This window comes from Acinonyx jubatus, chromosome A1, assembly GCF_027475565.1.
Source record: "Acinonyx jubatus isolate Ajub_Pintada_27869175 chromosome A1, VMU_Ajub_asm_v1.0, whole genome shotgun sequence".
NCBI lineage: Eukaryota > Metazoa > Chordata > Mammalia > Carnivora > Felidae > Acinonyx > Acinonyx jubatus.
In genome coordinates, this window is record NC_069380.1 from 139,277,141 (window position 1) to 139,300,386 (window position 23,246).

The window sequence follows — 23,246 nt, forward strand, 5'->3', positions numbered from 1 at the left end:
GGGGCAGAATGGAGTCTGAGGCAAAAAGAAGTATCACTAAGATTAAGGGCATATTTATCTAAACCTTTGTTATTTTGTTCATTATGGAGTGGGGGGGGGGCGTTTGCATTAACTTCCATTTTATTATGTATTGTATTATAAAATTATTTATCATGATGAGTGAATCTTTGTGCCCCACCTGAATCCCAGCCCTGTCCCTCCAGCTCCCCCCTACCTTTCTTGCTGCCACATCACACAGCTGGCTGTGGTCCTGGAGAGCCAACTCTGGGAACTGGTTCAGCACACCTCTCTTCCCTTTCCTCCTACTTTACCATTTGACTCTCATTACCTGGCTGCGGCCACATCTTTGGATGTGGTCAGCCAATATTGTAGTGGTGACAATGCTTTAATTTGTTTTTAGGTACCATCCAGGAGTTCCAGGTGTGTGTGTGTGTGCTGAGGACAGAGAGGGATGAGCCACAGGGCCAGACTTCTAGGAATTGACATTTGGAGTTGAAGACGGGTATATTAAAAGGTATAATAAAATAAGATAAAGGCTACTCAGGGTATATATAAAATACTATGAGTGTAGAGCAGCTAAATCTGTTGCTCACAATTTGTGGAGGGAAGGAAGAATGGAAAGAAGGAAGGAAGGGAGGGAGGAAGGAAAGAAGTGGGGGGAAGGAAGGGAGGGAGGGAGGGGGGAATGAGGGAGGGAGGGAGGAAGTAAGGAAGGAAAGAAGGGAGGAAGGGAGGTAGGAAGGAAGGATGAATAAAAGAAGCGGTGACAGAGGGGAGAAGCAAGCTGGCCACTGGCAGGGGTCTCAGAAAAGTGTGCTAAAACTCACCCCAGATAGCTCACCACTGCCTAGCTTGAAGTTATCCCTACTGATTTCCTTATTTAGAACCTCTCGTGTCACTCCACATAATTGGCAGAATTTTCTCCTTTAGATTTATTTTAAGGCACTAAGAAATGAGACTCTTTACACTTCATTTCTCTTCCGTCACAGACGCGGCTGATGTTATGTGCCTATGCACGTCACCACTACCTGATGACAAACACACCAACTGATCTGGACACGGCTGTACTTTTCCCTTTGATGCAGGCAGTGAGGGATTATTAAATTGCATTTCATCATGATCTATTGGCTAGATGTTAGTCACGGCATATTTTGGAGTAAGCCTGAGGGAAGTTGAGATAACAATGTCAATCCAAAGTCAAGGAAGCCAACGAACGCGCAGACATGAACAATCCTCAGTCTCCTTTGTACTTATTGATCTGCCAGTATCTTGCTTTGGGCTGTGCCGTCTCACTTTCTGCTGGTAGCCTAGTAATTCTTAAAGCCCAAAATGTAATTTTGGGGTTAATTTCCAGGGCTGTTGTCTTTGAAAGAGGATCACTTACTTGGCTGGACATAGATCTTTTTCGTCTAGACTTTGTTTCTGACTCATGGTGATAATCTGGGAAGATCATTTAATCTCTCTTACTTTCTCATATCATCACTGTTTGGAAGCTTTCCTTTGTGTGGGACATAGAATATTAATTCCTAAAATAATCCTCAGCATAGATCATCTTTTTACAGGTAAGAAAACTTATGGTCAAAGAGGGCATTAAACCAGGGTTTTTTTGGTTTGTTTTGTTTTGTTTTGTTTTGTTTTGGTTTGTTTTGTTTTGTGTTTTCAGTCTCTTGAAGATACCTGTTATTCTGTGAACCCAGCATCCCTTCTAGAAACTTCTTCTCCCTTCTCTGTGCGTATGGCTGTCATGAAAACAGTCATGTTACCACAAGATCCTATCCCCTGGGCTTTGAGCTTTTTCCCACAAAGTTATGTGGACTGGGAATTATGAGAACATTGATTCAGGGGGGCAGGATTTTAAATTGTGCTGAAACTATAGTGGCTCACCCAGACAATCTGTAAGTATGCCAAGGGGCCTTTGTAGTCACCCCTATGGTCTATGATGTAACTGTGACAGCCAAGTGTAAATTTATGGAGTCTTCGACATCTTATATATGCACTGAGGTATCAGGAGAAGCAAGGAACTACATAATCCCAAATCTCTTTCTATTCTAGGGTCAATCCCAAACCCACCCCCTTAAGTACTCCCTGTTTGTAGTAGTAAACTTTTTCTTTTGTTAATCACTTCAACAGAGGACACTTGCAACCCCCCAAAGTCCTAATCTTTACTGACTGCTGGTCATCTTTAGTAAAACAAAAGAAGATAATGGATCTGGGTTGAAATCACTGACATATGAAGCTTTCATTCAAAGGCTGGTTTATATTAGTTCCCAAGGATATTTGCTTAGTTTCTTTCTTCCTGATCTCAAACACATCTGAAAAATAAGTCTTATCTATTAAAATGATTGCATTAAAAATAGCCAAATTTATTCAAACAGCATATCATCTTGAATGCAACTGAAAATTAGTTTTTTGTTGTTATTGGTTAACAGTGAGTTTTATTCAGTTTATGTTCTGTATTTTATAGTTCTGATTCTGCTTTTTGTTTGTTGATTTATTATTTTTTGTTTTAGAGTCCATTTATTGGTGGAACCATATGGTATTTGTCTTTCTCAGTCTGACTTATTTCACCTAGCATAATACCTTCTAGGTCCATCCATGTTGTCTCAAATGGCACCATTTCATCCTTTTTTATAGCTAAGCAAAATTCCCTTGTGTATATATACCACATTTCCTTATCTATTTATCTGTTGATGGACACTTAGGTTGCTTCCATGTCTTGGCTATTATAAATAATGCTTCAATAAACAAGGGTGCATATATTTTTTGGAGTTAATATTTTCGTTTTCTTTGGGTAAATACCCAATAGTGGGATTATTAGATCATATGGTATTTCTGTTTTTCGTTTTTTGAAGAACTTCCATACTGTTTTCCACAGTGTCTATACCAATTTACATTTCCACGAACAGCGAACGAGAGTTCCTTTTTTCCCACATCCTTACCAACACTTGTTTCTGGTGTTCTTGATTTTAGTCCTTCCAACAGGTGTGAGGTGATGTCTCATTGTGGTTTTGATTTGCATTTCCCTGATGATGAGTGATGTTGAGCATCTTTTTATGTATCTGTTGATCATCTGTATATCTTTGGAAAAATATCTCTTCAGCTCCTCTGCCCATTTTATTTTATTAAGATTTTATTTTTAAGTAATCTCTACACCCAGTGTGGTGCTCGAACTTACAACCCCGAGATCAATAGTTGCACACTCCACCAACTGAACCAGGCAGGCATCCTCTGCCCATTTTTAAATCAGATTGTTTGTTTGTTTTGGACTGTTTGAGGGTATTTTTTGGTGTTGACCTGTGTGAGTTCTTTATATTTTTTGGATATTAACCCCTTATCAGATATATCATTTGTAAATATTTTCTCCTATAGTTACTCTTAATTAAAAAAAAAACAACAAGATACAATTTCTATTGGCTTAGTAGATATTTTCCAACTTGGAGAAAATAACACATTTGGTGGAAATAAAGTTCACCCATATGTGATCATTTGTGGGGTGTTACATAAAATGGAATGTTATCTATCTGTGGTTATATTTGCCCTTATTTATCTTCCAGTCTGCACTTCCTGAGGAGGGAACATCATGAATGCATGTAAGGAACATCAGTATTGTGTGTGTGTGTGTGTGTGTGTGTGTGTGTGTGTGTGTGCATGTGAAGATTGGAAAAGAATGTCTCCGTGGTGACGCTACAAAAGCCAGACCCTCAAAATGGGATAAACAAGAGTTTCCCAAGCTGAATGCCAGGCTGAATTCTGGGAATAGGCCAAGGCTATGGCTAGGTTGATGGTAAAGCCTGAAAGCTTCCTCAGGCACAAACAGGGAGGGAGACAGACATGAAGATGGCCTGGTGTGTTTCAGACCAAGCAAGCTGGTGTTAAACCATTTATTTTTGTATTGTTTGATTCCTCTCTTTACGCCCTTTCTGAAATGTAGACATCTACACAGTCCCAGGATGGAGAGAAGAACATGGTGGCCAGCGTTCATGACCTTTGGGTTCGCTTCCCCGTCACACTCTCTGTGGTCTGAGGATTGTTTCCAAAAATGGAGGAGGTAGGAAGGCCTCCCAATTAAACAAGTAAGATAAGGAAATATCAAGTTCTATACCACTAGGCAAATTACTACTTAATTTTGAGTATTTATAAACATAATATAACCATTTCCTTGACTGAAATTTTGTATTAACATCTCATTATTTGTACTAATTTTAATAACAAAGAAAGCTAAGGGTAGTACCATGTTTTCTGTCAGGCAGAGGTAAAACAAGACAAGGTTTTTAGAATTTGTAGCTGCCTTGCTTAGCACATAAATTGGAAAGCCAAAAGTTTAGTATCCCCATATTGTCCATAACTTTTGACATGAAGGGGAAGCAACCATCTTCTGTCTAATCAGCAGAGATACTTATTTCTGGATCTCTAAGTCATTTGTTTAGCCCTGTGCAGTTGCTGGTAAGCAGTTATAGTAAAGTTTCTGGGCAGTTCTTTCTACCAGAATATTCAAATAATCCAAGTATTTGAAGGTGTGAAATGGAATGACTTCATCTCTCACTCGTTCAGATGGATGCCAAGGTCATGGTTACCGTTAGCTGGCCCAGGAGTGTGTCCTATGGTGTACACATTTGGGCTAAATGACAAAGCTAGGTGAAAATCCAGAAGTTCACAGATGCCAGAGTTAGCTTTCCGTTAGGGAAATGCTTACAAGAAACTGGACCAGGATAAAGCAAAGACTAAGGGACAGAAAGAAAGTTTGAGTTGCATTGTTGCCATATTCTGCAGAATCAGACTTCGGCTTCTGTTCAGCTCTCTTTGGAGCTAAAAACTCCTCAAGTTCCTTCCTGAGAGACAAGAGCAATTGCACAAACACTATAATCTCTGACGATTTCCAGCATGGTTCCATCAAGGTTCTGGGACAAGCCTGCACGATAAGATTATCTGTTTGGGTATTTTATGTATGTGTGTAACCTTGTCACTTGGCTTTGCAACACTGAAAATTCCCTAAATATCCACAGGAAACGATAATTCAGCATTTGGCAGGTCAAGCCAAACGCCTTCCTTTATTTTCTATCCTTACCTCCTTCTTTGTCCCACAGTTTAGTTCAATAAGTTTTAAGTGCCTAAAATCTTTCTTGGTGAATAATGCTGGACCACTCTGAGAATTTGTGGCTGAAAGCTGGACCCTTGTCATCAGCACGCACTTTGTCACTGAGACAGGGTAACCCATGGTTACTGAGCTCAGATCAGTTAAGGGGCAGAGAGCCTCCCCTCCTCACTGCTCTATAAAAGAGACCCAGCAAAGGGACCCTACCAGCTTCTAGCTCTCAGCCTGGGCGTAGTTTTGGGAAGCAAATCCTGAGACCTCCAGAGCCCAGCCGACCAGCTGCAGAGGCAAGACCGGCATGTCGCCTTCCTTCAAACTTCAATGTCACTTCATTCTCATCTTGATGGCTCTAAGAGGGGAGAGCCGGTACCTAGAGGTGAGCGATCTCCGGACTGAGCCGTCACATCTTCCGTGTGTGTGTGTGTGTGTGTGTGTGTGTGTGTGTGTGTGTGTGTGTGTGTCCAGCCTTGGGGGTGGGTCTGCTGCCTCAGCTCTCAGCCCGTGTTGGGCTTAGCCCTTTCTTCCCTATCTTCTGCCCCCTCTTTCTCCTGGTCTTCCTCCTCGCCACTACGTCCTTCCCTTGGCCCCTGGGGACACCCTGGTCTGAGGGAAAGGGTCTGAGACCTCTTCTGCTCCGGACGCGGACGCAGGAGACCTGGATCCCTTCACTTTATTCTCTTCGCTGCGGGGCAGGGAGAGTGCCCCGCTGCGGGTCCCCTTTCCCGCAGTCTTGAACTCATTCGGACTGACGCGTTTTCCTCGCCAGCTGCGGGAAGCTGCGGACCACGACCCTCTCCGGTTCCTGGGCGCCAACCTGAAGCGGGAGCTGGCGGGGGAGCCGCTGTACCGCCGCGCGCTGCGTGAGTCGGAGTGCCGGCGCGCATCCGGGGGCAGCGGGGAGGTGACGAGGCCGGGCTCCGCACCCGCTCACGGGGTCCCGGGCACCGCCGGGAAGGAGCTGGCCAGGCCGGCCGGGGGCGCGATCCCAGTGCTCAGGGGCCCGCCGGGGGTGGGTGACGCGCTCCGCGTGGGGACCAGGCGCCGCGGACCCGGGAACGGGGGCCCGCGGGGAGGGGCTGGCCGGGGCCGGGGCGTCGGTGGCCGCAGCCCCGGCCCCCTGGCCCCACTGCCCCTCCCCCAGGGTGCCTGGACATGCTGAGCCTCCCGGGCCAGTTCACCTTCACCGCCGACCGGCCGCAGCTGCACTGCGCCGCCTTCCTCATCGGCGAGCCCGAAGAGTTCGTCACCATCCACTACGACCTGGTCTCCATCGACTGCCAGGGCGGCGACTTCCTGAAGGTGAGGCTTCCTCGCGGCTCACGCTCCCGCCGCGGGGCCCCGAGTGGGGTGAGCCGGGGCGCCGTGCCCGGCGTGGGGCTGCGGCGCGTGGAGCCGGCTGGTGGCCGAGCGGGAGAGGCGCCCCCCCACCCCGGACCGCCGCGGGGCGCGAACCCCGCCCGGAGCTCCGGCCGCGGTTGTTTGACTTCCCCTCCGTGCGCTCCTGGGACCCGGGCGCCCCCAAAGACTTGATTGAACTTGCGGCGAGAAGCGCTGTGTTACACGAAAACTGATCCAGACTGGCACCGGCGCTCGGGGCCACGAGGAGGGCCAGCCCCGCTTCTGAGGCCGGCCCCTGGCTCTGGGGAGCTGTCGCAGGCTCGCGGGAGCTGTCTTGAATTCCCCGGGGGACTCGGTCTGGAAGCCCTGGGGCCCGGGCCTCTGGGCAGGATGCTGAGAGCCAGTCTAGTCGGAGGCAGGTGGAAGGCCGAGTCCCCCGGCCTCAGTACATGCCCCCTCCTAGTCGGTCTCCCTAAGTCTACCAGGTCAGCCTGGGACGGTTGATGGAATTACACAGCCCCGTTAAAAGGATCATGATTAAAAACCTCCCAAGTGGAATGATTTTGGAATCTGTCAGACTCCTTTTAGAAGAGGACCAATCCGCGGAAGCACTTTGTAGCTGGTGATTTTGCCAGTGTGAACCAGGCTCAACCCGTTACATTGGAGACCTGTGGTGATTTTAACAGTAACATCAATAGACTCTGACCATTTGTCCAACAAGCTGACTTTAACAGGTGAAGGTAGAAAGCCCTAAGTGGCCTAACAGCCATTGCTGTTTGAGTGTTGAAGCAGTTCTTGGTATTTTAATATGAAACAAAAGTTTCAAAGTGAGGAAAATGGGCACATATAACCATGGGCAAGTAGGTGAAGTTGCTGCTCTAGTTTTTTTCTTTTGTTAGTTTTGAGATGTTTTGTTTATATGTCAACGAGGAGAAGGAAGAGACCAAGTGAAACCCAAATTATGCTTGTATGGAATTCTTCTGAAGATGGGATGTGTGGAAAATATGACCAAGATAAAAATGTATATTGGCTGTAGTTTCAGGTACCAAGGAGGCTGGAATTATAAAACAGAGTATGATAAAGTTTACTTGCTTTGGGTACTTTAAGGTTTATGGAGGAAAAAACCCAATCATTAATTAACAATAATACTTGCAGACAACCTTCACGGTCAAAAAATATATAGATGGAAAGCAGTGGGCAGGGAAGTGCAGGTTGTCCCTTGCTCACAGACGGACATAGGACAGAAGGTGCGTTGCTAGGTAAGATTTCAACACACCTGTGACTTCAGGAGTTGGTGGAGATGATCATCTCTCTCTGTGTTTTTTGTTGGAAGGTATTTGATGGTTGGATTCTCAAGGGGGAGAAGTTCCCCAGTTCCCAGGATCATCCTCTCCCCACAACTGAGCGGTACATAGATTTTTGTGACAGTGGTCTTAGCCGAAGGAGCATCAGATCCTCCCAGAATGTGGCCATGATCTTCTTCCGGGTTCGTCAACCAGGAAACGGATTTACAGTAACCATAAAGACAGATCCCAACCTCTTTCGTAAGTGGGCTCCCTCTCTTCTCAGTCAGTAAGGACTTGGAGGGAGGGAGTGTCAGATCCACTTTTCATAGGTAGTGTGATTGCACCAGACTTAAGAAACTTGAAGTGAGGAATGATTTGAATGGAAATTTTTTTTTTGTCATTAGAATGACCTAAAGGATATTTCCTGTTCATTGCTCTGAAAATCAATTCACAGTTTTCAACTTATTTCCTAGGCTAGGTAGGATATGAAGTTTTGGTGGGTAGAATTTTATTTTTTTCTCTTTAGTCTTATTCTAATCTGAGGCATGACAATGGATTCAGTTGCAAACTGTAATCCCTCCATGTCATTCCATTAATCTTGGATATGCTTGAGGGATCAGATCTGAAGTTGTAGTCTTAGAGATATTTAGGCAAAGGCTGAAAGACTGCATCTCTGGGATGTGGTAGACAGAGTTCATGTCCTGAGCAGAGGGTTGGACCGGAGGACTTCAACATTGCCCTCTAATTCTGAGTCCACCTCTCTAACTTATTCCGTTTCTGGTGGATACAAACATAGATGCTGTATAAAACTGAACAGCCCAGGCCTAAAACACATTATTCTAATCAAAATTAGTTCATTCATCTGCTTATTATTTTTCCTCATGAAGCGAAATATATATATGCATCTATATATTTACAGAGTTAAATGGAGAAAAATATTTTTTTAAAAATCGGGAAAATAAAACATCACTCATTTTTGGTTGCATACAATAGTATTAATGTTGACACTTTGTGTGGTGGAAGAATGGGGCCTTATCTGCCAAAGAATAATGTATTATATTCCAATTTTTATTTTTTAAAAAAGAAATTTTTGGAAGAACCCCTCCCCCACCCCCGCAAGGCTATTTTGAGAGCTAGAATAATCCCAGAAAGCAACATGAAATGTTTCTCCTATATTTGTGTGGTTAGAAGTCGGAAATCTTTGGGGTGCCTGGGTGGCTCAGTCAATTAAGCCTCCAACTCTTGATTTCAGCTCAGGTCACGATCTCATGGTTTGTGGGTTCGAGCCCTGCATTGGGCTCTGCACTGACAATGCAGAGCCTGCTTCGGATTCTCTCTCTCCCTTTCTCTCTACTGTTCCCCTACTGTTCCTCTACCGTTCTTCTATTCTTCTCAGTCTATTTTGTAACAATTTTATTATTTATTTACTTCATTATTTTAAAAAAAATCATTATGATTCTGGGGCGCCTGGGTGGCTCAGTCAGTTGAGCGTCTGACTTTGGCTCAGGTCATGATCTCACAGCTCATGAGTTCGAGCCCCGCGTTGGGCTCTGTGCTGACAGCTCAGAGCCTGAAGCCTGCTTTGGATTCTGTGTCTCCCTCTCTCTCTGCCCCTAACCCACTCACATTCTGTCTCTGTCTCTCTCAAAACTAAATAAACATTAAAAAAATATATCATTATGGTTCCAAGTTCAATGAGTGAATGTTTCAGACAGGCAAGGTTTTAGTTCTGGCTTTACCTTTGAGCCTTTATTTCTTCTAGACTTTCAGCTGGAACTTGGACCCTAGTTAATGAAGTGTTTCTAGAACTTCCACTAGCTAGTGTTGTTTGATCAATTACTAATTTAAGTCTTGTGCTTGTTGTAAACAAGGTAACTCCCTGAGATTGAGATTGAGACTAGAAGCATTCTTTTTTTTTTTTTTAACATTTATTTATTTATTGAGAGACAGAGAGCATGAGCAGGGGAGGGGCAGAGAGAGAGGGAGTCACACATTCCAAAGCCAGCTCCAAGCTCCGAGCTGTTAGCACAGAGTCCAACACAGGGCAAACCGCGAGATTGTGACCTGAGCCGAAGTCGGATGCTTACCCGACTGAGCCACCCAGGTGCCCTAAGATTAGAAGCACTCTTGCCACCTAGAACCTTCTGACCATGCCTGCACATCACCAGTGATTTTCATCCCCCCATCATTCCACACCCCCACACCCCCGCCCCACCCACCACTCCTTCCCCATCCAGATTGCCCTTGTGATACATATTCTCTTCCAGTCCACATGGCCCTAGACCATGAATAGGAACTGAGAATAAGGATAGGATAAATTTCTTTTTTACTACATTTAAAAAATATTTATTTATTTTGAGAGAGAGAGAGAGAGAGAGAGAGAGAGAGTGGAGGAGGGGCAGAGAGAGTGATCGAGAGAGAGAGAATCCCAAGCAGGCTCCGCACTATCAGCATGAAGCCCGACATGGGCCTTGATTGCATGAACCCGTGAGATCATGACCTGAGTTGAAATCAAGAGTCGGAAATTTAGCCGACTGAGCCTCCCAGTCGCCCCGGATAGGATAAATTTCTATTAGAACCCTGCATACCCATAATGACAATGTGATTCTGTTTTTCTGCAAAGCCTGCAATGTCATTTCCCAGACCCCAAATGGAAGGTTTACGCTGGTAGTCCCGCACCTGCATCGAAACTGCAGCTTCTCCATAATTTATCCTGTGGTGATCAAAATATCTGATCTCACCCTGGGACACTTACATGGTTTGCAGTCAAAGGTGAGTTGCTTTCTTCCTTCCCAATCATTTACTAAGGCCACAGCTTTGTCAGAGGAGGAGCAATCATACAGGGCAAACATGGACATTAGTAAATTGTGGGAGCATGCTCTTCTGTTGATTTAGCCCCACATCCGCTTTCCCTCGCCTCTTTGATGAAAGCCCCCTTCTATTTGCCTCACGCTGCTCGGTGCATACTCATGTGCCCCTTCCGATTACTTGATTACTTTTCTCGAGATACAGGAAAGGTTTTCAATTGGGAAAGTTGTGACATGTAATTATAATTGAACTCTCTGGTACTTGCCTCTTTTACAGAAATTCTCTCCTAGCAGAACCTAGGGTGAGTCATCTACACAGCTGTTTTTCTGATTATCGGAATTTTTTTTTTGACACGAAGGAAGTGTCTCATTGACAGAACTGTGTTGTGAAGGAATGCTAAGTGTAGCATAAAATACAAAATTGGATTTTTAAGTTGCAAAATACAGTAGAGTGTTGAAGATTTTGTTGCATTATGTTTAACTCAATTCATTTTGCATGAAAATATTAGCTGAGAAGCTCCATCAACCTATATTCCTTTGAACTTCTGTATGGAATGTACAACTAATGCTGAGCTTGATCTTTTTTTTTTTCTTTTTTCCCTTTTTTTTTTTTTTTGCACCGCTAGCTTCTTCCCTCTGGGTCATTCTCATTTCCTTATACTTTCTTATATTTCTAGGTTAAGATAGCTCATATATTTGCTGACATCATAGACAGTCATTGTTCCTAATTAGGTAGATTCCAGTAAAAACCAAATAAATAGGACCAGGACTGAAAATAGGTGTATATCTAATTTCCTTTAAGCCCTGAATTCATGAGCTAGTGCCTGTTTGTTGTTGTGTTATTTTGTTTTGTTGTTTTTTTGGGGGGGGGGGTTTGTTTAGTTGAACCTTAGTGGAAGAATGATCCTTTGATAAAGACCAGAATAAGGAGATGTCTTTGGCATAGCCCTTCGTCCTGATACCACGTATGTGTTATTCCTGATGTATACTGTAGAAGATGGCAAGCATAATCGCAGGTTGGGAGATCTACCCTTTAGTTATTCTAGGCTGTGAGGAGTAATTTTGGTATTTCCCCTTGAAAAAATGTTAAAGTCTGCAGGGTTCTAGGCATCTATCTATTCCTTTACCAAATATTTTTTTGAGCACTTTCCACATGCAAGGCACTATCTTAGATGCTGGAAATGAGCGACGAGCAACAGAGCTCCTGCTCACAGGGAACCTGCATTCTAGTGGGTTGAGCTCAGCAACAGTGCAATGCATTTGCAATAGCGGTGAGTGCCCTACAGAAAATGAAGCAGAGTGGTGTGATAGACAATGCAGTAGAGGGAGAGGCGGGAGCTCCTTGAGATAAGGTGGTCGGGAAAGGAAACTTCTGAGAAGGAGGAATTTAAAGTAAAACGTGAGTGATAGGTAAGAAGGAGCCAGCAGCCACTGGAAGGACCAGGGACAGAGGAGATGACAGTGCAGAGGCTCAGAGGAAGAAGTGGGCTTCCAGAAATAAAAAGAAAGGTATGGAGAAGGGGGGATATTAGGCAACATCAGGGAGGCGGGCAGAGCCAGGGTGTGGTGAACCCAGCAGGTCATATTGAGGATTTGGAGTTTATTGTAAGTGCAGTGGGAAAGCACTGAAAGGGGGCAGGCAGGAAAGCAACATGATCCATTGGATTACGCTTGGTGGGATGAGGGTGGCTGGGAATTGCTGACTTCATGACCAAATTAATTAACAAGGTCCGAGGCAGGAGGGAGAGGATTGATTACCTAAAGGCCATTCTGGCTTTGCATGGGCTATGGGGGCCAGAGTGGTACAGGGAGTGCCATTGTCATAGTCTAGGCAAGAGATGAAAGTGGGTTAGTCCAGGGAGGCAGAACCTCAACAGAGAAACCTAGGGGATCACTACTGAGGAGCAGGGTAGTATAGTACTTCTCATTCCTAATAATAGCTAAGATGTTTGGGAAGAGGAGAGAGAAGTCATTGAATGTCAAGGAACAGGTGTGTCTAACTTCTATGTTTCTTTGTTTGGTTTCCCTCATTTTAGCACCTACTTCTTCCCAACCCCCGTACTTCCCATTTCTCTCTACGGGACCTGCCTTTCCCCTTTTACCACTCTTGCTGAAATTTAGAACCTGAAGAACCGAGGGGAAAGTTTAGTCTTAACAGATGTTCCCCCTGGACATCCTCTACTCAAGGGAGAGGCAGTTAAGGTTTTTTTCCTTCACCTCTTATTCAGCTCTTCATACAAGAAGCCCTGTCCACAGGGGAGCTAGTTAAGCCTCTGTTTCATTCTTGGATGAAATGATGTGTAGAGCATCAAGGCATAGGACCCAGCATACAGTAAGCACTTAAAAATTGTGTGTCCCCACCTACTTCCTTGTATTGGCCAAACAGTTGGTATTCTATTTTTTTTCTACTCGGTTGTTTAGTTCTAGTTGCATCTCAATGTCTTCTGCATGTTTGAATGTGTGTTTTTATGTGTGTGCATGCGTGTGTGTGCTTAACATTGTCTACTTTAGATGTTTTTCTGTATGTGTCAGGGTCCATGTGGCTCACTTCTGAGCATCTTGCCGCTCTGCACTAGATCTCTCAATGAGTATGCCTCAATAAAGAAGATCACAGGCAAAGCTGGCCATGTAATTGTGGGAGACAGTGCAAACTGAAAATGTGGGGGGCCCTTATTTTAAAAGTATTAAGAATTTCAAGATGGTGACAGCACAGCATTAAACCAAGCAACAGGCTCTTGTATGGCTTGTCTGGCTTGTGGTCACATGCCCACAAAGACTAGTAGCCCTGATCTCAGGAGATAGGTGGCCCAAAGTACAATGTTTGGGACTGAAAGCGGCTGCTTTATTTGTGTGGGAAGAGTGAAATGCAGGAATTTCTGTAGACAAGGCAGTGTGGATAGACAGTGTGGATAGGCAGTGTAGATAGGCAGTATGGACAAGGCAATATGGACAAAGCAGTGTGGATAGGTGGTGTGGACAGGCAGTGTGGACAAGGCAGTGTGGAAAAACCAGTGTGGATAGGTAGTGTGGACAAGCAGTGTGGACAAGGCAGTGTGGATAGGTAATTTGGATAGGCAGTGTGGACAGGCAGTGTGGACAAGGCAGTGTGGAAAAACCAGTGTGGATAAGTAGTGTGGACAAGCAGTGTGGACAAGGCAGTGTGGATAAGCAGTGTGGACAAGGCAGTGTGGACAGGCAGTGTGGACAAGGCAGTGTGGATAGCCAATGTAGACAGGTAGAGTGGACAGAGCAGTGTGGACAAGGCAATGTGGACAGGCGGTGTGGGTAGGCAGTACAGACAGGCAGCATTAACAGGCAGTGTGGACACGGGAGTATGGACAGGCAATGTGGATAAGCAGTGTAGACAGGCAGCGTGGACAGGCAGTGTGGACAAGGGAGTATGGACAAAGCAGTGTGGAAAGGAAGAAGGGAAGCAGAAAGTGGTTGTTACAGTGATTGTGCAAAGTCTAAGAATACATTCTGGTTTTGAGTAGCTCAAAATAAATTAGTTTTGGTCGGGAGGAGAAAGACAATGGTGACTCTAGCTAGCTTAAGCCCCAAGTTAGGGTTCTTTTCTTTCTTTAGCATTCTTATAACTAATCTAAATGCCTGTCAGCAGAAATGATAAGGATCATCCCAATAGCAGGAGAAGTCTTTTATAAAGAGGAGGGAAAGAGGTGAGTTGAAGGAAAAACTGTAAAGACCTATCTATTAATAGAAATTCTGACTGCATGAGTTAAGAAATTCAAATTATTCAGTATGTATGTCCAAATGATTTACAAAGCAAAGCATTTTCAGATCCAATTTTCATTCATTTTATGTGGAGTTTACAGATTCCTATTGCATCATTCCAGTCCTTGAGCTGATAAAAAAATTTTTTTTAATGCACACACATTTAAAGAAATGATTACTCAACTGATTTAGAAAAGCAGTTCTTATGATTATTTTTTCTTTTCAGTATCTTTTAATTTCCAGAGTCCTGGGTGTTAAATTAAATGGCACTGCCAGGATGTCCACGGCAAATGGAGTGAATTCACCAAATTGCAGTTGGTCAAATGGTTTGACTTCCGTAACTGGTTCTCTGCTGCTTGCTTCTTTTAGAACCCCTCAGCAGGTTGTGGGGGAATAGGAGACTTTGTGGAGCTGTTGGGAGGAACTGGACTGGACCCTTCCAAGATGATGCCTTTGGCTGACCTCTGCTATTCCTTTCACGGCCCTGGTGAGATGTGTCTTTGATTATTACTTATGAGCCTATCAAGATTCCTTAAATAAAACCTGATACTTCCTTAAATAAAACATCCCACGTTTTTTATACATGGGAAGGCAGGTTCCACCTAGAAAGCTTCCATTTTGTACATTGAGCCAATGTGAGGATTTTACATCTGAGCATATGTATGGTTATAGTGAATGCATTTTCAAAATATCGGACACTGGAAAAGAAACCTCTGAAGGAACACAGGTGCATGTTTAAGGTTGGCCCTGAGTAAGACCATGAAAAAGACAAAGCTTTTTTTGTTCCGTGCTCTTTCCGCCTTCCTGAAAGTCGGTGCTTTTGTCCTCTGGATACCAAAGAGTTTACTAACTGAAAACTATAGTTCAAATAGATATGCCATCAATTAGTTACAATATAATAATATCCAAATAAATTTCCTAAATATATGTGTATGTGTGTATTACTCGTAGCACACAAATTAAAAAGTGATATTCTTTATCAGAAATTCTCAGAACTGCTGAATGTCCCCAACTTCTAGGAGCAAAACCAGCTTCTGAAAGTCTACTGCAAAAACAGAAATACATTCTAAAATCTAGAAGTGGTCGCTGGAGATAAAAGACCAGGTCAGTGCACAGGATGCCCAACAGAACCAGATATTCTTTCCTAGGGATCAGTGAAGATTTTCCATTTGATTCTGCCCAGGTATGGTGAGGGTGGCTGCAAATTGCTGGTTTAGACCATCAGTACATGTGGCTTTTCTCGCCTCTTACTACATTCTCTGAGGCACTGGATCCTTCCATGCAGGAGGGCACCTGTGAGGAGATGCATTTGCACTAGGTAAGAAGAGTAGATTAAGGTCTAAAGACTACTCTTGCCTTAAAATGTAGGTAATTGAAGCCAGAGTAATTTTGGTACAGTTATGTCCAGTAATAAGTAAATACGATGCACATTAACGAAGGAAACAGAGCGTGTTATATATATTAAAGTTTAGAGTAATATCAGAAAAAGAATGACCTTTCAAATAATTTAAAGCAAATTAAATTTGGACTCCTCACAGAAGCTTAACCTAGACTCCCTGGTGCTTATATAAAAGAAACATAGGTTTTATATTTATTATGTATCTAAATTGGCTTTTACCTCAATAAGTATCTAGCTGTTTTACTTCATTTGAACCCAGGCACAGGCTTGTGAAGTACCTCTTATGCAATGATAATGTTCATGTTTCTCAGAATGCTATAGGCCTTATGGAGACAAAGTGGGGGAGGGAAAGATGGACAAAATTAAAATAGCAGAAAAAAATCATCGTAGGGCACATAAATCTTGCTTCAGGGACCAGCTTGACAGTGGAGAAATGAAAGAAATTTTAGATAAAAATATGTGAGTTTCAATATACACTTGTTTGGTCATATCTGCACTAGAAGATAGACATAAACGTTGCCAGATGCTTATACAAATAATAATAAGATTGGATTTAAGAGAAGTAAGGATATCAAAAGCCATTCCATGTAAGAAGCACAGAAAAAAATGAGACTGAAAAGGTGCAGGTAAATAATAGAACAAACCCAAGTATATTCATGTGTATCTAAACTATGCAAATTATTTTTGTTTATATGTAAAATAGAGTTATTCTCTAGGCTCAGAAAATAATTATCAGGTGATTTTTTTTTAGTCTATGTAATGTTCATCGGTGCACTCTGTCCTCTAGCCATGTCCACTAACTGCCACTTGCATCCTCAGAACTATGACAACCAAAAACTACACCTGCAAATTCCCAACCTGTCCCTAGAGGGCGGTACTGCCCCTGCTGAGAACACTAAGCTAGAGCAGAGGTTGCATGGTAGACAGATTGCCTTCACTGCATTTACCGCAGAAGCCTCGAAGGTAGGAGAATGTGAAAAATGCAAAGAGACGTCTTATTGCCTCTGTTAAATAACAAAAATTCAACTGAGTAGATTTGAAAGATCTCATTGGCTTTACGAAATAATTCATGAATCGGGGAGCATTCCATCTAGCAAGTAGAGGGGTCCCCAAGGCATTGTACAAAATGGAAGGTTTTTATAGAAGGGTAGGACAAGAAATTTGGCAAGAGAAAAGGATTGTTCCAGGCAGGTCACTTTCCCTGAGGGGGAAAAGCAAGGTGTCTTATCCTGCAGATTGCCTCATATTCCTTCGGGGGGATGGAGAGGGCCCCTGTGGCAGATTCCTTGACGTTGATGGAAAAATTCCTGACTGACTGGTTAAGGCTATTTTTCTAGGGGAGGTTGAAATTACAATTAAATTAGGTATTCAGCCCCAGTTTGGGACCTTGGTCTCAGGGACGCCATTTTGGGCCTGCGATTTTCTTTTCAACTCCTCTTTCCAGCCAGTTTTATTTGGCTAACAGTGTTTTTTTTTTTTTTTTGTTTGTTTGTTTTTTTTTGCCCATGAGGAGAACTGAGTTCAATTTCAGTATCCTACAATTAATTATATATTATAATAACAATGAAAACAAAACGTTTCACCTGATGGCAGGTGCATGGTTTAAGTATGTGAGAGGAAGATACATCCCCCTGCTTTCTTTGTGTTTAAATGATCTTATCGACAGGAACAGTTTATGTGGTTTCTAACCTGCAGGGAACCTTTTGCTTTTTCCATGAATTATAGCCCAGATGAAAATTGGCTGTGACAACACGGTGGTGCGCATGGTCTCTAGCGGAAAGCACGTAAATCGTGTGACTTTTGAGTACCGCCAGCTGGAACCATACGAACTGGAAAACCCAAATGGAAACAGTATCCAAGAAATCTGTTTGTCTACTCTTTGAATAACCAAACCCATGATGTACATGCTGCTAGCTAAGTGAGTTTTTAATGGCTGTTATATATGATTTTGATGACCAGCAAGGTAAGAGCCTTTCGAATCAGTCAGTATTCCCAGGCTTGGACACACATTACACATACACACACACATATGTAGACACACACGTGGGCGTGCAAGCGTGCATTTATTTTTGTACCTTCTTTTTCATTTGTAATGTATAGACGACCACATGGCAGCAGATAAACCCTCCTTTGCCTTTGGTAGGAAAACAGTTTTCTATAATTCTTTGGTATGCTACAAACCTGCCCTGATAAGTCAAGTGCAGAGCAGTGGGCACTAAAAAATTGTATCTCAAGGGAAAATACGACAAAGAAATTAAAATGGCGGTGTTCAGATTCGTCTTAGAACAGAAAGCAATTAAATGTCTGTATACCAAAGTAGTTGTATCTGTGTATTTTCTGTATATGATTCTGTTTACAATAGATAGTAGTCATAGCTGTTGTTTATTGATTTGTAATGTCTTGTTGCTAACAAAACTCTGGAGCATGGAAAAAAATTTTCCATCCACAAATACAAACATGAATAAATACATCAGAATGTTGGCGCCTTGACATTGTGCTTTGTTTTCCTGAGTAGTCCCCTCCCTTATTACCATCAGAAAATAGTGTTCTCGTGTGATGCAGAACCAAATGCTGAGCTAAATCATGTTACGTGTCTTCATGCTGGTAGAACTGTGGGCCTCTACAGCAGAATGATTTAGAGCAGAAGGCAGAACTGCAGTGCTTGCACAAACAACGCTAACTGGTCCTCGTAGGGAAGCAGGATGCAGAAACCCCTTTCTACTGTCCAAGAAGACTGAGAATACATGTTTTTGTCACAATGGGGTGTACTTCTTTTTTTTTTAATTTTTTTTTATTAGTTTTCTTTATTTTTGAGAGGCAGAGAGAGACATAGAGCATGTGGGGGAGGGGCAGAGAGAGAGAGAGAGAGAGAGAGAGAGACACAGAATCAGAAGCAGGGTCCAGGCTCTGAGCTGTCAGCACAGAGCCCAATGTGGGGCCCGAACTCAACGAACCGTGAGATCATGATGTGAGCTGAAGTCGGACGCTCAACCGGCTGAGCCATCCAGGTGCCCGCCAATGAGGTATACTTCTTAACAAGGACAGCAAGGGTCTTACAGCTCTCATAGATGTTTGCAGAAATCTTAGGCCTTCTTTGGTACCAAGGGCAATTTACTGTTGACTTAAGACTTGTCCATGTTTGGCTAGGGACTAAGCATGTGGCCTGTAAAAGACAGGATGGGGCCAAAACTGAGGTCCTGAGCAAAAAAGGAAATACTCCTAAGTGAACTCTTTACTTTGAATTAATGGATAGAAGCTACAAGCAATACCATAATTAATGGCCTGATTATGATTCCCAAAACATACATTCTTAAATTTTTTTAAAATTTTTTTTTAATGTTTATTTATTTTTGAGACAGAGAGAGACAGAGCATGAATGGGGGAGGGTCAGAGAGAGGGAGACACAGAATCTGAAACAGGCTCCAGGCTCTGAGCTGGTAGCACAGAGCCCGACGTGGGGCTTGAACTCACGGACCGTGAGATCATGACCTGGGCCGAAGTCGGATGCTTAACTGACTGAGCCACCCAGGCGCCCCAAATTTTTTTAATGTTTATTTATTTTTGAGAGAGAGAGAGAGAGAGACAGAGCATGAGTGGGGGAGGAGCAGAGAGAGAGGGAGATACAGAATCTGAAGCAGGCTCCAGGCCCCAAGCTGTCAGCACAGAGCTCGACATGGGGCTCGAACTCTTGAACTGTGAGATCATGACCTGAGCTGAAGTCAGACACTTAACCTACTGAGCCACCCAGGCGCCCCCTGAAATATCTTTAATATAAAGGTCATTTTATAATGAAATGTACTGGCATCCCATACACTGGGCTTGTTAACAAAATTTGAAAACCAAGCAGAAAGAAAACTACTGAATGAGGGTGCTAAAAACACCTAGGATTTAGCATAAATTTTGGCTCAGTAGATATTTTGGAATGAGTGAATACTTGAGCAAATGAATGAATTAATGCCCGAATTGATAAATGAGTGGATGGATGAATAAATGGTAGGAGAAAGACTGGCATGAGTGAATAAATGCCTGAATGGATACAGTTCCTGGCTAGTTATATAACAAGACATCGGATTCCTTATTTCATAGACAAGAAATTCTATGAAGTTGAACCCTTTTCTTTTTCACGGTTCCTTTAGCAACATAAGAATGAATGTAGTCACATCACTGCTTACAGTTTCTGGCTTTTAATTCTTACGATCCCCTTACGCTGAGTACAGAAAATGGTCTGAGGTAAGGAGGCAAGTATTTTACGTGGAACTTTGGACAACCTGCTTTTATTCCTCAGGGACAGTTTTCAAGCTACTCAACCTCGCTGCCCTAAAACGGGTGGACTGTGTGTGGCCCTTCTAACCCTGACAATCTGCATTCATTCATTTGTGGCATATTTTACTTCCAAGCTTATCACTGCGACAGAGCACACATTTTTTGAGAGGACAGCCCCTCCAGTGAACTGCCCAAGACGTTCTTTGGATATCCATGACTTAGTCTGCATTCCAAAAGGATGGGGCAGTTTTCTGGAAACAAAATGGTAGGTGAAATCTCTGGGAGAGAGTTACATGGTGTGTCCTCACTGGCACCTTCACTAAGTGAGTAAATGTTATCTGAAATTCTGGCCAAATTTGATGATCTAGGAAAGGCAGTATGCACAGTGGTTAAGGTCATTGACTCTGGAGGCAGACTTCTTAGAATCCCAGCTCTGCCATTTACTTGAGCAAGTTACATATAAGTCTCACTGCTCAGTTATCTTTTTATTTTTTTAATGTTTATTTATTTTTGAGAAAGAGAGAGAGAGAGAGAGAACGAGCGGGGGAGGGACAGACAGGGAGGGAGACACAGAATTCGAAGCAGGATCCAGGCTCTGAGCTGTCAGCACAGAGCCTGACATGGGGCTCGAACCCACAAACCGTGAGATCATGACCTTAGTCAAAGTCAGACACTTAACCGACTGAGCCACCCAGGCACCCCTCACTGCTCAGTTTTTAATCTGTAAAATTGGGGTAATAAAGGTACCTCCTTCCAATAAACATTTTTGTAAAGATTAAGTGGCTAAATGTATTTAAAGCCCAAGAACTAGGTCTTACACATGTTAGCTGCTACTTTTGTTATTTATTACTTACAAGCAAATATGCCACCCTGGGTCCTCTATACTCTATGAGAGGTATTGGCTCTGTTCTCTGAAGGGTTTGTGCTGATTCATTGCCCTTTTTCATCCCAAAACATTTGTGAGGAAACTAGGTTTAATTTGGGTTATTGTCTGTGACTGGGAAGCAGAGTATAAAGTTACTGGTAACATCTGAGGGTGGATCATGTCAGGCCTTAACAGGTTCCCATGTGTTTCTCCTTATAGTTGACTCCTGTCTGTAGGTTCTGGTCGTGAAGGAGTCACCTCACAAATAATCTGTCTTGACTCTACCTTTGTGTGCAGCCCTCATCTCTGTGGTGTAATTTTCCTGCTCTTGGTTATCTCACTCTAGGTCTTGCCAGAACCTCCTCTCAGCCTCCCCTCCTAGCCCTACCTCTTCCCCAATACTAATTAGGTGACTCAGGCTCTGATACTGATCACTGAATTCCCAAATTCCTCTTGCCTCCATGCTTGACATTCTGAGCATTTGTTCTCCTAAGTTTTACTTCCGCTGAGCCTGTCCTGTCCTCTGGACACTTTTCTACCTCCTGCCTTTTTTGCCTACTGTTGCTGGCATACATTGGTCGCCAATGACAATGGACTTTCAACCAGTATCTAAAGCAGCATATCTTCTTCACCTCCAACCTCTTCCTGGTACTGTTGCTTCATTTAGGAGAGGGCAGAAATGCTGTGTGTTCACCAAAACTCACCACAAGTTTCTTCTACCCCCTAAATATACAGCGAGGCCGTATTTCCCAGTCTCCCTTATAGTTAGGTTTGGTCATGGGGCTGAATTTTGCTTGAAGGAACGTGGGTAGAAATGATGTCCAATCCTCATGAGATCCTCTATGCCCTCTCTCTCCTCCGCTACCTCCTGGCAAGATAGCAAGATGCTAACAGAGGGATCCAAGACTATGCAAGAAGACAGAGCCATAGGATGCAAGGACCCCGGATTTCTGAGTGACCACGTGGAAGGCTGCCTATTGACCAGGAATTGGACTTGGTGTGAATGAGAAGTTAATTTTTATTTTTTATTTTTATTTTTTTTAATATATGAAATTTACTGTCAAATTGGAGAAGTTAATTTTTCTTATGTTAAGTTACTGAGATGATGATGATGATGACGATGATGATGATTTGGGTATAGCATTGAGCGTTCCCATAGTTCACACAAGGGGCTTGCCTCAATGTAACTCTCAGCTCTTTAATTTTCCTGTCAGATTTTGTTGCAACTCTCCAGACAGACCTGATCTCATTGTCTTCCAGAGAAAAGTACCTTGAATGCACATCCTTGATCTCATAAACACCAACATTTAACTGAAACGTATCTAACTGTATCGAACTTTTCCATATTCCTTAAAGAATCTTCTAAGAACACTGATTCTCAGATTTGAAAATTGGAGAATTTGACAGAAACTACAGAACATTTCCTAGGGAAAAAAGCCCAATATACATAAGAACACACCTAAATTTCTGAGAATTTATGGGACCCTGAAGCCCATCCAAAGTTTCAGGATAAGAAAGAATCCCTGCTTCAAGAGTAAATAATGCCTAAAAGTAATTTCTAAACCAGTCTTCTCAAACCGGACTGCCCTCTCTTCAATATAAGTTAAAAACATTCATTGGTTAATCCAGGTGCAAAATAAGTCCATAATGGCACCTTAATGTTTCTGCTTTTATACTTAACTTTCTAATTTTTTTAAATGTTTGTTCATTTTTGAGAGAGAGAGAGAGAGAGAGAGAGAGAGAGTGTGTGTGTGTGTGTGTGTGTGTGTGTGAGCACGGGCAGGGCAGAGAGAGGGGAAGACACAGAATCCAAAGCAGTCTCCAGGCTCCGAGCTGCCACCACAGAGCCCGACTTGGTGTTCAAACCCACCGACCATGTAATCATGACCTGAGCCCAATTCGGATGCTTAACCGACTGAGCCACCCAGGCGCCCCTTGTATTTGACTTTCTAATTTTGCCTTTTACTACATGAGTTTTTATGCCCTCTACGTAGTTTTTTCTCAGGGAGGAAATACATTTGACACAGGACAATTTTTTGTAACAAAGATTGTTCCAGAGTCTTTTCTCTCAACTTCAATTTTTCTTTTCTTGCTATTTTAATAGGTGGGCGGTGTTGCCAGAGTTTGCCTGCAAAGTGGAATCTTTTGAAAGAAAAATAAAGATTTGATGGACAAGATTTATTGGTAAGCAGTTTGTGTGCTTAACAACACCTGATAGAGAATTGTGGCTAGGAGCGCCTGTTATAAGATAATCACATTAAATTATATCTGAATACACTCTTATCTGTTCAGTGTAGTATTTCAGAAGAGAGATATGCCTTTGTATGTTCAAATAAGCAGATTGAATGGCTTCAGTTCTAATGGGTCATTTGTAATGATTACCACCCATTTATCTCTTTGCATTTAAATGTTTTTTCTTTGTGTGCTAAGACAAACAATGCAGAAGCAGAGAGGCAAAAGAGGA

The 23,246-nt window shown here is 43.0% G+C and overlaps 1 protein-coding gene across 3 annotated transcripts; it reads left to right on the plus strand.

Moving 5' to 3' along the window:
- The first annotated feature begins 2,924 nt into the window (after window positions 1–2,924).
- CRHBP (corticotropin releasing hormone binding protein) lies at window positions 2,925–18,144 on the plus strand. Of its 3 annotated transcripts, XM_053224130.1 has the most exons (8): window positions 2,925–3,590; window positions 3,932–5,468; window positions 5,859–5,952; window positions 6,234–6,391; window positions 7,764–7,974; window positions 10,340–10,488; window positions 14,625–14,742; window positions 16,474–17,140. In XM_053224130.1, the coding sequence occupies exons 2-8, from the start codon at window positions 5,391–5,393 to the stop codon at window positions 16,479–16,481; spliced, it is 816 nt and encodes a 271-aa protein (XP_053080105.1). In that variant the 5' UTR covers window positions 2,925–3,590; window positions 3,932–5,390; the 3' UTR covers window positions 16,482–17,140. The 3 variants fall into 3 exon arrangements, with proteins under 3 accessions (XP_053080105.1, XP_026895460.1, XP_053080111.1); XM_027039659.2 differs by lacking the exons at window positions 2,925–3,590; window positions 16,474–17,140 and adding an exon at window positions 17,380–18,144; XM_053224136.1 differs by lacking the exons at window positions 2,925–3,590; window positions 16,474–17,140 and adding an exon at window positions 17,380–18,144 and having other exon boundaries at window positions 5,400–5,519; window positions 5,558–5,952.
- The last annotated feature ends 5,102 nt before the right edge of the window (window positions 18,145–23,246 follow it).

Bases quoted from the DNA above. Each gene is read 5' to 3' on its own strand.
- CRHBP (XM_027039659.2), top strand. From the start codon at position 5,391: ATGTCGCCTTCCTTCAAACTTCAATGTCACTTCATTCTCATCTTGATG. The intron at 5,469-5,858 runs GTGAGCGATCTC...TTTCCTCGCCAG, and splicing joins GGGAGAGCCGGTACCTAGAG to CTGCGGGAAGCTGCGGACCA. The intron at 10,489-14,624 runs GTGAGTTGCTTT...TGCTTCTTTTAG, and splicing joins TACATGGTTTGCAGTCAAAG to AACCCCTCAGCAGGTTGTGG.